Here is a 12,168-nt window from a genome sequence, read left to right on the forward strand (position 1 = left end):
TTTTTTTAAATAGAGATGGGGTCTCCTTATGTTGCCCAGGCCGGTCTCCAGCTTCTGAGCTCAAGTCATGTGCCTGCCTTCGCTTCCCAAAGTGCTGGGATTATACGTATGAGCCACGGCGCCTGGCCCATTTCAATCTTAACAAAAGCAGAAGTCAAAACAGTGGCATATTCAGGAAAGGTCTTATTCTAAAAATGCTTGGTTCAGTGGAAATTCAGATTTTTTAGTATTCTTTGTATTCTAGTCATCAAGAAGAACTAGTTATTAGAATGAACACTGAAAGCATAAAGTTCATTTTGCATGTTCCCAAGAATTAGCCATCTTCCATTTTTCACATCTTTTTCACAACAAATATTTTGCTTTTGATACTTAACATTAGGTTTCTGAAATAAAGAATAGGTAAACAAAAGAGTAAATCTAGGGGCATGGCTACTTTACTGTTATAACTGGTTATTTCCAAATCTCAATTGTATTTGACCTATTCACTTCTCTCCTGGTATATAGACTAGCTTTTATCCACCTTTGAACTCTCACAACTGGACAGTTGGCTCTCAAAAGACAGTGCACAGTTTGATGCTCTTAACTCTATTACATACTTTTCACAAGACACACTTCTTTTTCTATAGATTAAAATTCACCTACAGAAAACTGTTACTCATTTTCTTAAAACATGACAATCCTGAACTACTTGCAGAGCATGATGTCTAACCTTCTTCAAGGAGTTTATAGTGCAGTGTTGTGTGTGGATCTCCTTCACATTTTTTGTTTTGTTTTGTTTTCTTTTTGGAGATGGAGTCTTAAGGCTGGAGTACAGTGGCACTACCTTGGCTCACTGCAACCTCCGCCTCCCAGGTTCAAGTGATTCTCCTGCCTCAGCCTCCCAAGTAACTGGGATTACAGGTGCCCACCACTATCCCTGGCTAATTTTTATGTTTCTAGTAGAAATGGGGTGCCACCATGTTGGCCAGGCTGGTCTCGAATTCCTGACCTCAAGTGATCCGCCTGCTTCAGCCTCCCAAAGTGTTGGGATTACAGGTGTGAGCCACCACCAGACCTGGCCAGGTCGCCTTCATTTTTGAAAGATTTAGGTGAATTCTTCTTACTCTTTCAACACTTTGACAGTGTCATCCCATTGTCTTTTGGCCTGTATGGTTTCTGATGAGAAGTCAGCTCTTAATTTTATTGAGATCTCTTATACATGACAAGTCTATTTTTGTGTTCTTTAAAGATTTTCTTTTTGTCTGATTTTCATCAATTTGATTATGAGTGTCTAGATATGGATCTCACTGAATTTAGTTATAGTTCACTGAGCGCGGACGTATAGATTAATATTTGTCATCCAATTTTGGAAATTTGAAGTTATTATTTATTCTGATATTTTTTTCTGCTCCTTTCTCTTCTATTTTTAGAACTCCTGTTATGCATACTGTATTTTGTCATGCTTGATGATGTCCAACAGGTCTGTGAGGCTCTTTCATTTTTTTTTTAACTTTTTAATTTTTTAATATTTATTTATTTATGAGACAGAGTCTGGCTTTGTCACCCAGGCTGGAGTGCAGTGATGTGATTTTGGCTCATTGCACCCTCTGCTTCCTGGGTTCACGTAATTCTCATGCCTCAGCCCCCCAGGTAGCTGGGATTATAGCCACTTGCCACCACACCTGACTAATTTTTGTATTTTTAGTAGAGACAGGGTTTTACCATGTTGACCAGGCTGGTCTTGAACTCCTGACCTCAAGTGATCTGCCCATCTTGGTCTCCCATAGTGCTCGGATTACAGGCATAGCTACCACACCCAGCCTCTTTCATTTTTTTTTAAATTCATTTTTCTTTCTGTTCTTCAGAGTGGATTTCTTCATTAACCTGTTTTCTTGTTGGCTGATTATTCCTTTTTCCTGTTAAATCTCTTAATGGGCCCCTCTATTTAATTTTTCACTTCAGATATTATACTTTTAAACTCCAGAATTTGTTTTTTAAAAACAACTTCCATCTCTAGTCTCTATTTGGTGAGATATTGTTGTCACACTTTCCTGAAATTTTTTTAGGCATAATTTCCTTAAGTTCGAATATCCTTAAGTCCCTTGGTATATGCGGGGATAGGTTCCAGGACTCCTGCGTATGCCAAAATTCACACAGTCGAGTTCCACAGGTGGCCCTGAGGAATGCACATGTAGTCAAAATGTCAGCCCTCCATATATGCAGGTTTCACATCCCAGAATACTATATTTTTGATCCATATTTGGTTGAAAACAATCCACATATAAGTGGACCTGTACAGTTCAAACCTGTTTTGTTCAAGGTTCAACTGTATTTATAATAGCTGATATAAAAGCTTTTTCTACTAAGTCCAAAATATAGGCCCCCTCCAGGACGTTTTTGTTGGCACCCCTTTTTTTCCTGCATATATATCATACTTTTCTGTTTCTTTGCATGTCTCTTAATTTTGTGGTGCAAACTGAACATTTTAAATAATATATTACACAACTTTAGTATCAGATTCTTCTACCCCACAAGGATTGTTGTTGTTTTTCTAGTTGCTAATTTTTTAGTGATTTTCCTGGACAAATTTTACATTCCCTCCAGTGTATGGCCATTGAATTCCCTGCTAGATTTTCTTTTTCAAAGAGACATGGTCGGTGTTTCGACTTGCAGGGTGTTTAATTGTCGCCAAGCAGGACTTACTGCAAGCTATCAAATCTGAGGTCTTATTTTTTTGAGTTGAAAGAAATGTTTCTTCTGCTGACGTGACAGGGCTTTGTTTGGTGGTAAAAAGGGTACTAGACGCCCCTCATTCTGCCACTGGAGGGCGCATTTCTCAGCTCTTGCTCTTCAAACCTGCTGAAAGGAATTACTAGATCTAAACACCGGCATTTGACATTGTGCAGCAAAGAAATGGTTATGGAGAATCCCAGTCCGCTGCTTGTAGGGCGGGAGTTTGTGAAACAATATTATACTTTGCTGAGTAAAGCTCCAGAATGTTTACACGGGTTTTGTGGCAGGAATTCTTCCTATGTTCATGGTAGAGTAGATGCTAGAGGAAAACCCCAGGAAGCTAAACAGCTATGGCCAAAATGATATACACCACTAAGTATTATCTCTGAACTTCAGTGAATGTCATATAAAATTCATCATGTGGATGCTCATGCAACCTTAAGTGATGGAGTAGTTGTCCAGGTCATGGGTTTGCTAACAGTGGAAAACCGAAAAGGAATTTTATGCAGACCTTTGTTCTGGCTCCTGAAGGATCTGTCCCAAATAAATTTCATGTTCACAATGATATGTTTCGTAATGAAGAGGAAGTGTTCAGTGATTCTGAGCCCGAACTTGATGAAGAAGATGAAGTAAAAGAGGAACAAGAAGAAAGACAACCATCTCCTGAACCTGTGCAAGAAAATGCAAACAGTGGTTACTATGAAGCTCACCCTGTGACTAATGGCATAGAGGAGCCTTTGGAAGAATCCTCTCATGAACCTGAACCTGCGCCAGAATCTGAAACAAAGACTGAAGACCTGAAACCACAAGTGGAGGAGAAGAATTTAGAAGAATTATAGGAGAAGTCTACTCCTCCTCCTCTGGCAGAACCTGTTTCTCTGCCACAAGAACCACCAAAGCCAAGAGTTGAAGCTAAACCAGAAGTTCAATCCCAGCCACCTCCTGTTCATGAACAGCGACCTAGACAATGACCTGCTTTTCCTGCTAGAAGACCAAGACCAGGCAGAGGAGATATAGAACTGAATGACTCTGACAACCATAGAATAATTCACTATCCAGATAGTCATCAACTTTTTGTTGGTAACTTGCCACATGATATTGATGAAAATGAACTGGAAGAATTCTTCATGAGTTTTGGAAACGTGGAACTTCATATCAATACCAAGGGTGTTGGGGGAAAGCTTCCAAATTTTGGTTTTGTGGTTTTCGATGACTCTGAACCAGTTCAGAGAATCTTAATTGCGAAACCGATTATGTTTCGAGGGGAAGTAGTTTAAATGTGAAAGAGAAAAAAACAAGAGCTACAAGAGAGCGAGAAACCAGAGGTGGTGGTGATGATTGCAGAGTTGTTAGGCGCAATGATCAAGGTCCTGGTGGTCCACGTGGAATTGTGGGTGGCAGAATGATGTGTGAGCATGATGGAAGAGGACCTCCTCCACGGGGTGGCATGGCACAGAAACTTGGCTCTGGAAGAGGAGCCAGGCAAACGGAAGGCTGCTTCACAGGACAGCATCGCTGAAGCTCCACTGTAGGCAGAGTCTTGGCAGTGGTACAATATTCATCGTGTTTGCATTCTTATTAATTTTTTTTTTGGCTTTGGAATGTGACACAGCCTTTTTGATAATTTCTTTGATGTGAAAAGCATCTTTTGGTTGTCAGCTAAACTGAGGTGGACATTATTTCCCCAGTTTCACAACGGGATTCACATTGTTACTTTATAAATCTAGATTTGGAGAATTAAGGACTGAGAAATGACCATATCTTAAACTGTCTACGACAAAGTGAACTTAAAAGGACATGCCCACTGAATTCAGGTCCTTTGAGTCAAAAAAAAAAAAAAAAAAAAAAAAAACCTGCTGCTGCACATTTTAAGTGTTACTGTTTCTGCCTGTTAATGTTGGGAACACAAATAGTGCAATTTGTGCAGTTGGAGAATCTTGCCTTTTTTCTTGGCTTCCCCCCAAAATATAAACCAACAGAAACTTGTTATGCACTCATCAAAATGCACTAATGGATACTCTGAACTTATTAACATTGACATCTGCAACAGGTGGCAACAGGGACAAAATCTTTCATCTCCTTTTCCAGTAGAGAATAGTTTGATGAGGGCACTTTATCTGCTTGCTGTGACCAGCGTGTGTACACATAAACCTTAACAAGACTACAAGTATATTCCAGAAGGAAATCGTTTTAGTTACGAACTAAATAACAAAAATTAGAACTTCAAATGCGATGATCTTGACTATTAAACCAGACTTAGTAGCTCCATATCTAAGATTTTTCTACCTGCCCCTCTTCAGTACAGGGATGGGTGGCTGCTCAACACACTCCCCTTTTTCCTTTAAGCTGTGTACAGTGATAATTGTCTTTACTGTATTTTCATTCTCTGGTAATATAATATAAGCATGACAGTGCCGTCTATTAATACATCATTCCAGTCTTGCTGGTAATTTTGTATAGTGTCTGAATTGCTGTGCTGCAAAGGCAAACAGCTGCAATATGTTGAAAAATCATCAAAATGTATAAAAATGGCAGTATCTTTAAAATAAAAATTTTTAAATGGTCTTGCTCTATTGCCCAGGCAGGAGTGTAGTGGCATGATCTAGGTCACTGCAGCCTCAAACTCCTGGGCTCAAGCAATCCTCCCACCTCAACTTCCCTAGTAACTGGGACTACAGGTGCATGCCACAACACATGGCCAATTTTTAACATTTTTGTAAAGATGGGGTCTTGCTGTGTTGTCCAGGCTGGCCTCAAACTGCTGGCCTCAAGAGATCCTCTTGCCTCAGCCTCCCAAATTTCTGGGATTACAGGTATGAGCCAACACACCTGGCCTCCCTGTTGGATTTGTTTTTTTTTTATTCATTTTTAATTTTTAAGCCTGGTTTCCCAAGGTTCACACCTGGGCCCTGCCTCTGAGGTTCAAGCGATTCTCTTGCCTCAGCTTCCCGAGTAGCTGGGATTACAGGCACCCACCACTACGCCCAGCTAAGTTTTTGTATTTTTAGTAGAGATAGGGTTTCGCCATGTCGGCCAGGCCGGCCTTGAACTCCTGACCTAGTGTTTCACCCACCTCAGCCTCCCAAAGTGCTAGGATTACAGGCGTGAGCCACCACGCCCAGCCTCCCCAGTTTCTTAAGATGGAAGTTTATTGATTTGAGACCTTTCTTTTTTGGAATATAAGTATTTAATATAAATTTTCTTGTAACCACTGCTGTAGCTGCATCTCCTAAGTTTTTTTTTAATAAGCTTTATTTTTTCAAATAGCTTTAAAGAAAATTGTACAGATAGTACAGATAATTCCCATGTGCCCCACACCTGTTTCTCATACTATTAACATCTTATACTAGTATGGTACATTTGTCACAACTGCCTTTTTTTTTTTAAACTCAATTTTTAATTATAACTTACCAAACCGTGTCTAGGAATGTCTCCAAACAACTGAACCAAAAGAAACATGATAAAACTCTCCTGTTGAAGAAACCAAGAGTTTGTGCCAGCCCCAGTGCTTCTGAGGGTGAGGCCAAATATAGCCCACTCCTGAGGCCAGCCCTGTCCCCACGCAGGGTTCTCGGCCTGAGAATAGGATTGTGGATGGGTGAGGGACCTGTCTCCTCTTCCACCATGCTGGGAGCTCTTAGATAAAGTCACTGGTAGGCGATCCCCTCCTCCCACCCCATGGAGACCCTCTGGGCACCTTCCAGAAAGCCAGGGAGCAAGACCGAGAGTCCTGGTGCCCTCCGGGCCTCTCAGCCAATGCTCCACTCCAGTCCACTCAGCGGGCTGCTTCCAGAGCCCAGGGTGGGGATTAAATAAAATATGCGTGAGAGACAAACTCAAATGCCCCACCGTCTCCATGATGCAAGTCACAAAGCAGAATACAACAGCCCTAGTGGCAAGTGACAGCCCTCAGAAGACACGCTCGAACTCCGTCTGGTTGGTGGTGGCGGGATTGCGGCTCTGGTTGGTGGACTGCTGGGTGATCTGGCTGCCCTTCCGGCGCGGCGGTGCCAGGTACTCAAACATGGACGTCAGGTGAGTGGAGAGCATCCCCTTGAGGTCAGACGGCATGGGGTCAGACCAGAAGAAGTCGTGGTTGAGGGCATCGTCGCTGTCGATGCGCTGGGCAGGATCCAACACCAGCAGCTTGTCGATGAGGTCCAGAGCGTACGGGTCGCGCACGTAGGCCTTCAGCCTGTCCTTCACCTTCCGCTTCTGGCCCTTGACCAGCTCCAGCTTGTCATACAGCTCATACTTGTCCACGTTTGGCCACACCTGGAAGGAGTGTTGAGAGAGGTGGAGTTTGGTCAGGAGTGTGTGGCTTGTCCCTTGGTCAAGGCCTAAAAGGACTAAAATATCTGCTCCACTCGGAGGCTCCAAGACTGCAACTGGAGGAAGAACTCGACCCCTCCCAGGAGAATCAGTGCCCACCACAGACTGGCATATACCATGTGCCAGGCCCTTTTACCTACATCACCTGGAATATGGGCTCCAACCCTGATACATGTTACATTTGTTTCACAAAAGAGAAACGCAGCGCTGGCTCAGATGCTCTGCCAAGGCCACAGAACAGGTGAGGGAACCGAGACTGGCACACAGCCTATGCGGCTCTCAAGGGCAGGCCCTGTCCCCAAACCGGCCTCCCCTCCAGAGAGGAGCGCTCCTTCCATTCCACTCCCCACTCCCCCTCTGCCAGGGGGACCTGGATCTCTGCACCCCGTGGAGACCAGGACCCTGTACCTCAGGAGTGATGGAGCCGCAGAGCTGACTGATGAGGGCGAGCTGGTGCTGCTCCGTGTTGCCCTGCATGATGGGGCTGCGGGTCCACATCTCTGCCATGATGCACCCAGCACCCCACAGGTCAATGGGGGGGCCGTAGTCCCGCTCCCCTGGGAAGAAGAGCGCACCAGGAGGGCCCCTTGAGCCCGAGGGCCTCCTGAGGCTCGATGCCCCAGGGCCGGCAGCTCAAGAAGCCCTGGCAGTGGGGGGCTGGGGCCAGGTGGATGCCTGGCCCTCACCCCCCTCGGCCCGCTCGGGAGTCCTCACCGAGCAACAGCTCCGGGGGCCGGTACCAGAGTGTCACCACACGGTTGGTGTAGCGGTTGGGCTGGCTGTTCTTGGCCAGGCTGAAGGCCCGGGCCAGCCCAAAGTCTGCCAGCTTCAAGACTCCATCACGAGTGATAAGCACATTAGCAGCCTTCATGTCCCTGTGCAGGATCTGCAGGAAGGGCAAGAGTGGCTTCTTCAGTCACATCCACCCAGGCGTGGGAACCAAGGCCAGCCCCAGCCCGGGTCCTCCTCCCAGGTCTGGCCCCCACCTTGTTCCTGTGGATGTAGTAGAGGCCGTTAAGCAGCATCTGCATCACTCTCTTGATCTCAGACAGGGTGAACTTGACCAAAACATTGCTCAACAGCCCAGCAAGGTCATGCTCACAGAAGTCGAACACCAGGTATATACTGCCCTTGCAGCGGTTATAGGGGGAAGCTGAGGCAGGAATAGCAGAAGGAAGAAAAAGTCAAGAAAACCACACCCAACTCACTTTCCCACAACCAGCTTCTTTCTTCCTGCCCCAACCCACGGACACCCATGCCCTCCAGAGCATCCGTCTGTTCCTTCCTTCACTGGCCAAATATTTTCTGAGTGCCTCCTCTGGGCCAGGTGCTGTGGCAGGCCCCAGGGAAGCACCAGCTATGATGAAAGAGGACCAGAGAAAGCAGTCACCATGGGTCCATCTGGGTTAAGAAGAGGCAGTTTAGGTGTGTCCAGTTCCAACTCTGCAAACAAAACCTTAGGCTATAAGCGTTATCTCAAGAGCCAAACCACTTACCTTTGGTTCGACAAATCTCAATCAAGTTGACCACATTCTCGTGTTTTAGAAGCTGAAGGATCTTGATCTCCCGCAAGGCTGTAATGGGGAACTGGGAGGGAGAGGGGGAAGTGGTCAGGAGAGAGCGCAGTACAGAGCCCAGCCCTGGGTTCTATACTCAGAGACAAGCTGGGAGACAAAGCAAGAACACGTGCTCTGAACTCAGCTGTCTCAGAAGCCTTATGTGTAAAATAGGTATAGCAGGGGCACACACACCACAAAAAGATGGTTTCAGACAACAAACTGAAACAGCAGTACTTTGCTACTGGCCAACTGGCCACTAAATGCTCTGCGGTTTCGGCCTTTAAGCTTGAGCTCTACGGCTGTTTTGTTGGCAACAAACATGATGACTTAATAACGTCTTTGCTAGAGCAGCAAAATGAAGGTTTATGGGAAACTATACTAGAGCTAAGACGCGGTGGAGGAGGAACCTCTCCTTTTAAATATATTAAATAATTATTAGTCACCTTCCAAAAACCGTGCATATGTATCTCTTTTACATTAAGCAAAATTTAACACTAAGAAAAAGGTGTTTAAAGGCTTCCTAACTTCGTGGGCACACGATGCAAACATTAACTCCCCCTCCTGGCCTCAACTATAATTGCCTAAGAATGAAGCATTTCGGTTTTAGGGTGGAGACCAAATTCCTCGGAAATTTCTAAACTGCTACAAACAAAATAAACTGCTACAAACAAAATGAATCTCAACCTGAGACTCGTGGAAGCAGCAGGGTGGAAAGCCAACCCGGGGTCCTGGGCAGTTAGCCGGCCCGCCCGCACGCCCGATCCGTACTCACCCCCTCCTTCTCATTTTCCATCAGCACCTTCTTCAGAGCCACCTTCTGGCCGGTCTTGCGGTGCTTGGCCTTAAACACCTCCCTGCAGGCGGAAAGGGCGACCCAAGAGAGCTCATCAGGCCGTTTCCGCAGGGCCCGCCCCTCCCCCACTACAGGAGGAGGGGCAGCAGCAAAAGACTCCCGGGCGGGGCTGGGCCGGGTACCCAGAACACGCGGCTACCCCACGCGGCACCCGGTCTCGTTCGGAACCTCTGCTTCCTCCCCTCAGTCCCTTCTCCTCACTCGGGCGTCTCTTGGAGAGGTCTCGCTCCCCTCACGGGCACTTCTCTGCAGCCCCTCCCCGCCCCCCACCACGGGCCTCAGGCTCCTCCCCACCAGCCAGCTCCGTCAGGCCCAGGCGGGGTGCGGCACGGCCTAGAGACTTGTGGGCAAGCCCAGAGACAGGCGCCTTCTCTACCACCTCAGGCCGGGTCCCCGGCGTCCCGACAGGGTGCAAGCCTAGGACTCCCAACCCCGAGGGGCACAGCCTTACCCGAAGGTGCCTTGGCCGATCTTGGCAAGCTTCTCGTATTTGGTAACTTCATCACAAAAGGGGCACTCAACCGAGTCGTACTGCTTTGCCATGGCCGCCTCCAGCGCGCCGCCGCCGCCGCCGCCGCCCCCGGCCGCCGCTGCTGCCGCTGCCGCTCCCGCTCCCGCTCCGGGTCCCACCGCCGCGCTCCAGGCCCCTCCGCGGCCGCGCCACTTCCGCCTCCACGGCCACTTCCGGCCCCGCGGCGCCGACCCCGCCTCTTCCGCCCGCCGCCCGCCGCCAGGCCCCCTGGGACTTGTAGTTCCCGGGAGGCCAGGGGGAGCCGGAGCTGCAGAGGCGCCTCCGCCGCCGCCGCTGCCCCCGCCTCCGCCGCCGCCACTACTGGCGGCGGCCCCGATCGGGGGCGCGGGGAGCCGGGGCGCCGGGGCTGGGGCTCGGGGCGGCGCGTCCCGCTGCATTGGCCCGGGCCGCCGCCGCTGCCGAAGCTGCTGCCGCTCTGGCGCCCGATCCGGGGCCAGCCGCAGTGCCCTGCTCCTCCTCCTCCGACGGCGCCGCCTCCGCCGGGCTGCGCGGGGCGGCGGGCGGGGGGGGCGGCCCCCGAGCCGGGGCCTGGGGGCTCCCTGGCCGGGCCCGGGCCCGGGGCAGCCGGGCGAGGGGCGAGACGGGAAGAGCCGACTAGGAGGCAGCCCGAGAGCCCGGGAGGGGGCGCGTTATAAAGGGGGAGGTGCCCGGCCTCGCCCTCCCCTCCTCCTCCGCCCGCCCCCTCCCTCCTCCCTCCCACCCTCCGCGGCCGCACCTGCCGCCGCCGCCACCGCCCGCCCGCCCGCCCGCTCGCTGTCCGCCGGCCGCCCTAGGCGCGTCACCGCCCGCGGCCCCTCCTCCGCCTTCGGAGGTGGGGCCCCGCGCTCGGCACCTGGCTGCGGGCGCCCCGCCGCGTGCCTCAGTTTACCCCCACATGCCCGCTGCCGCGGAGAGCCCCTTCCTCCTCGGCTTGGAGTGCCCCCCGAGAGTCGAAGGCGGGAGGTGCGGAGGGAGCGTCCTCCGGCCTTGGGAGGAGAGAACGGCCCCCGCCGCCGCCTCCCCCGGTCCCCGCCACCCGCCGTTGACATGGCAACCGATGGCCGCCAGGGGGCGCCGCGGCACTGGAGACGGCTTGAAAGCAACGCCCGGGCCTTCTATTGCTGGAGCGCGGCTCTTCTGGGGGCAGGGATGGGACCCGCAGAACTCCCGCCTCCGCCGAGCCGCGCCAGAGCTGGTCCGGCCCCGGGTCAATAATCGCAGAAAACAGCTGCCATTTTCTCAGTTCTCTTGTGTGCTCAGAGTGCTGGGCGTTCCTGCCGACTCCTGAATCAATAGCCCCATAGTCAGGATCACTAACCCATTTTGCAGAAGACGACATTGAGGCTCAGAGTGGTGAGGTCGTTTGCCCAAGGTCACACTGCGACAAAGCTGGGACCCGAACCTGGGTGTCTGAGTGTGAAGGGGACTCTTGACTCACGCCATTTGCGGTTGGGCCAGGAGGAGAGCAGTCGGGAGACCTGCTGTCCTTATATGAGGGTGCGGGTTCACCATTCACCCCCCTTCTCCCTCCGCCCCCATCTTCCTGCTTCCAGTGGCCTCCAGATTCCTGCTCCAGCTGTGCCCAAGGACCAGCCTCCAGCAAAGCCGTCTTTTCTGCCTCTGCCCGGCTGCAGTCTGCCCCCTCCTCTCCAGCCCTCTGCTGGTGGATCTTGAGACCTGGCCCCCCTGTCTGGGCTCTGTCTGTCCCGGAAGAACCTGAAAGTGACCTCTGAGGCTCTTTCCAGTTCACATCCCGCCCCACAGGCAGTGGCCGTGCAAATCTCTACTGTCTCCCCCAAGCCTGCCTGCAGTCAGGGCGATGCTACGCTGATTCTGCACTCCCCCATACCCTCAGTACCCTCTCTTCCTGCAATAAGCCCTTGGTGTGGCTCCCAGCTCTTACCCCACACTGCTTAGCCTCAGAGCCTCCTAGGAGGAGGCAGGAATGGCTTTAGTGACCTTGATGTCACAAGAGGTCCTGTTCTAGGGAAGGGCACTATCAGGGAAGGGTCTAAGGGTCAGGCTGAGGAGGAAGGAGCCCTTTCCTGAGGGCAGTGTGGAGCCACAGAGGGGTTCAGGCAGGGAGCAGTGTGCAGTGGGCTTCACAGGTACACTATTTATTAAAAGTAGGAGGCTGTTAGCTAAATTGGAGGTGGGGAGGATGAAGAGGGAGAACAGAACAATCTTGGTAATGACAACTT

The 12,168-nt window shown here is 50.4% G+C and overlaps 1 protein-coding gene and 1 pseudogene across 2 annotated transcripts in view; one reads left to right on the forward strand and one right to left on the reverse strand.

The window, feature by feature from the left end:
- CDK9 (cyclin dependent kinase 9) overlaps positions 1-10,389 on the reverse strand; it is a 10,983-nt gene extending 594 nt beyond the window's left edge. The window contains exons 1-7 of one of the 2 annotated variants that reach the window (XM_017549067.2): positions 9,908-10,389; positions 9,376-9,457; positions 8,541-8,631; positions 8,031-8,197; positions 7,759-7,930; positions 7,453-7,601; positions 6,680-6,987 (exon numbers count right to left, since the gene is read on the reverse strand). In XM_017549067.2, the coding sequence (XP_017404556.1) occupies positions 6,680-6,987; positions 7,453-7,601; positions 7,759-7,930; positions 8,031-8,197; positions 8,541-8,631; positions 9,376-9,457; positions 9,908-10,365 (1,427 nt within the window). In that variant the 5' untranslated portion in view covers positions 10,366-10,389. Of the gene's footprint in view, positions 1-6,097; positions 6,988-7,452; positions 7,602-7,758; positions 7,931-8,030; positions 8,198-8,540; positions 8,632-9,375; positions 9,458-9,907 lie in introns of those variants that run through there. The other variant, XM_017549066.2, reaches the window with a different exon arrangement.
- On the forward strand, positions 2,724-4,231 carry LOC108318198 (annotated as a pseudogene).
- Positions 10,390-12,168: the final 1,779 nt, after the last annotated feature.

This window comes from Cebus imitator, unplaced genomic scaffold (assembly GCF_001604975.1).
Source record: "Cebus imitator isolate Cc_AM_T3 unplaced genomic scaffold, Cebus_imitator-1.0 Scaffold216, whole genome shotgun sequence".
NCBI classification, from domain to species: domain Eukaryota; kingdom Metazoa; phylum Chordata; class Mammalia; order Primates; family Cebidae; genus Cebus; species Cebus imitator.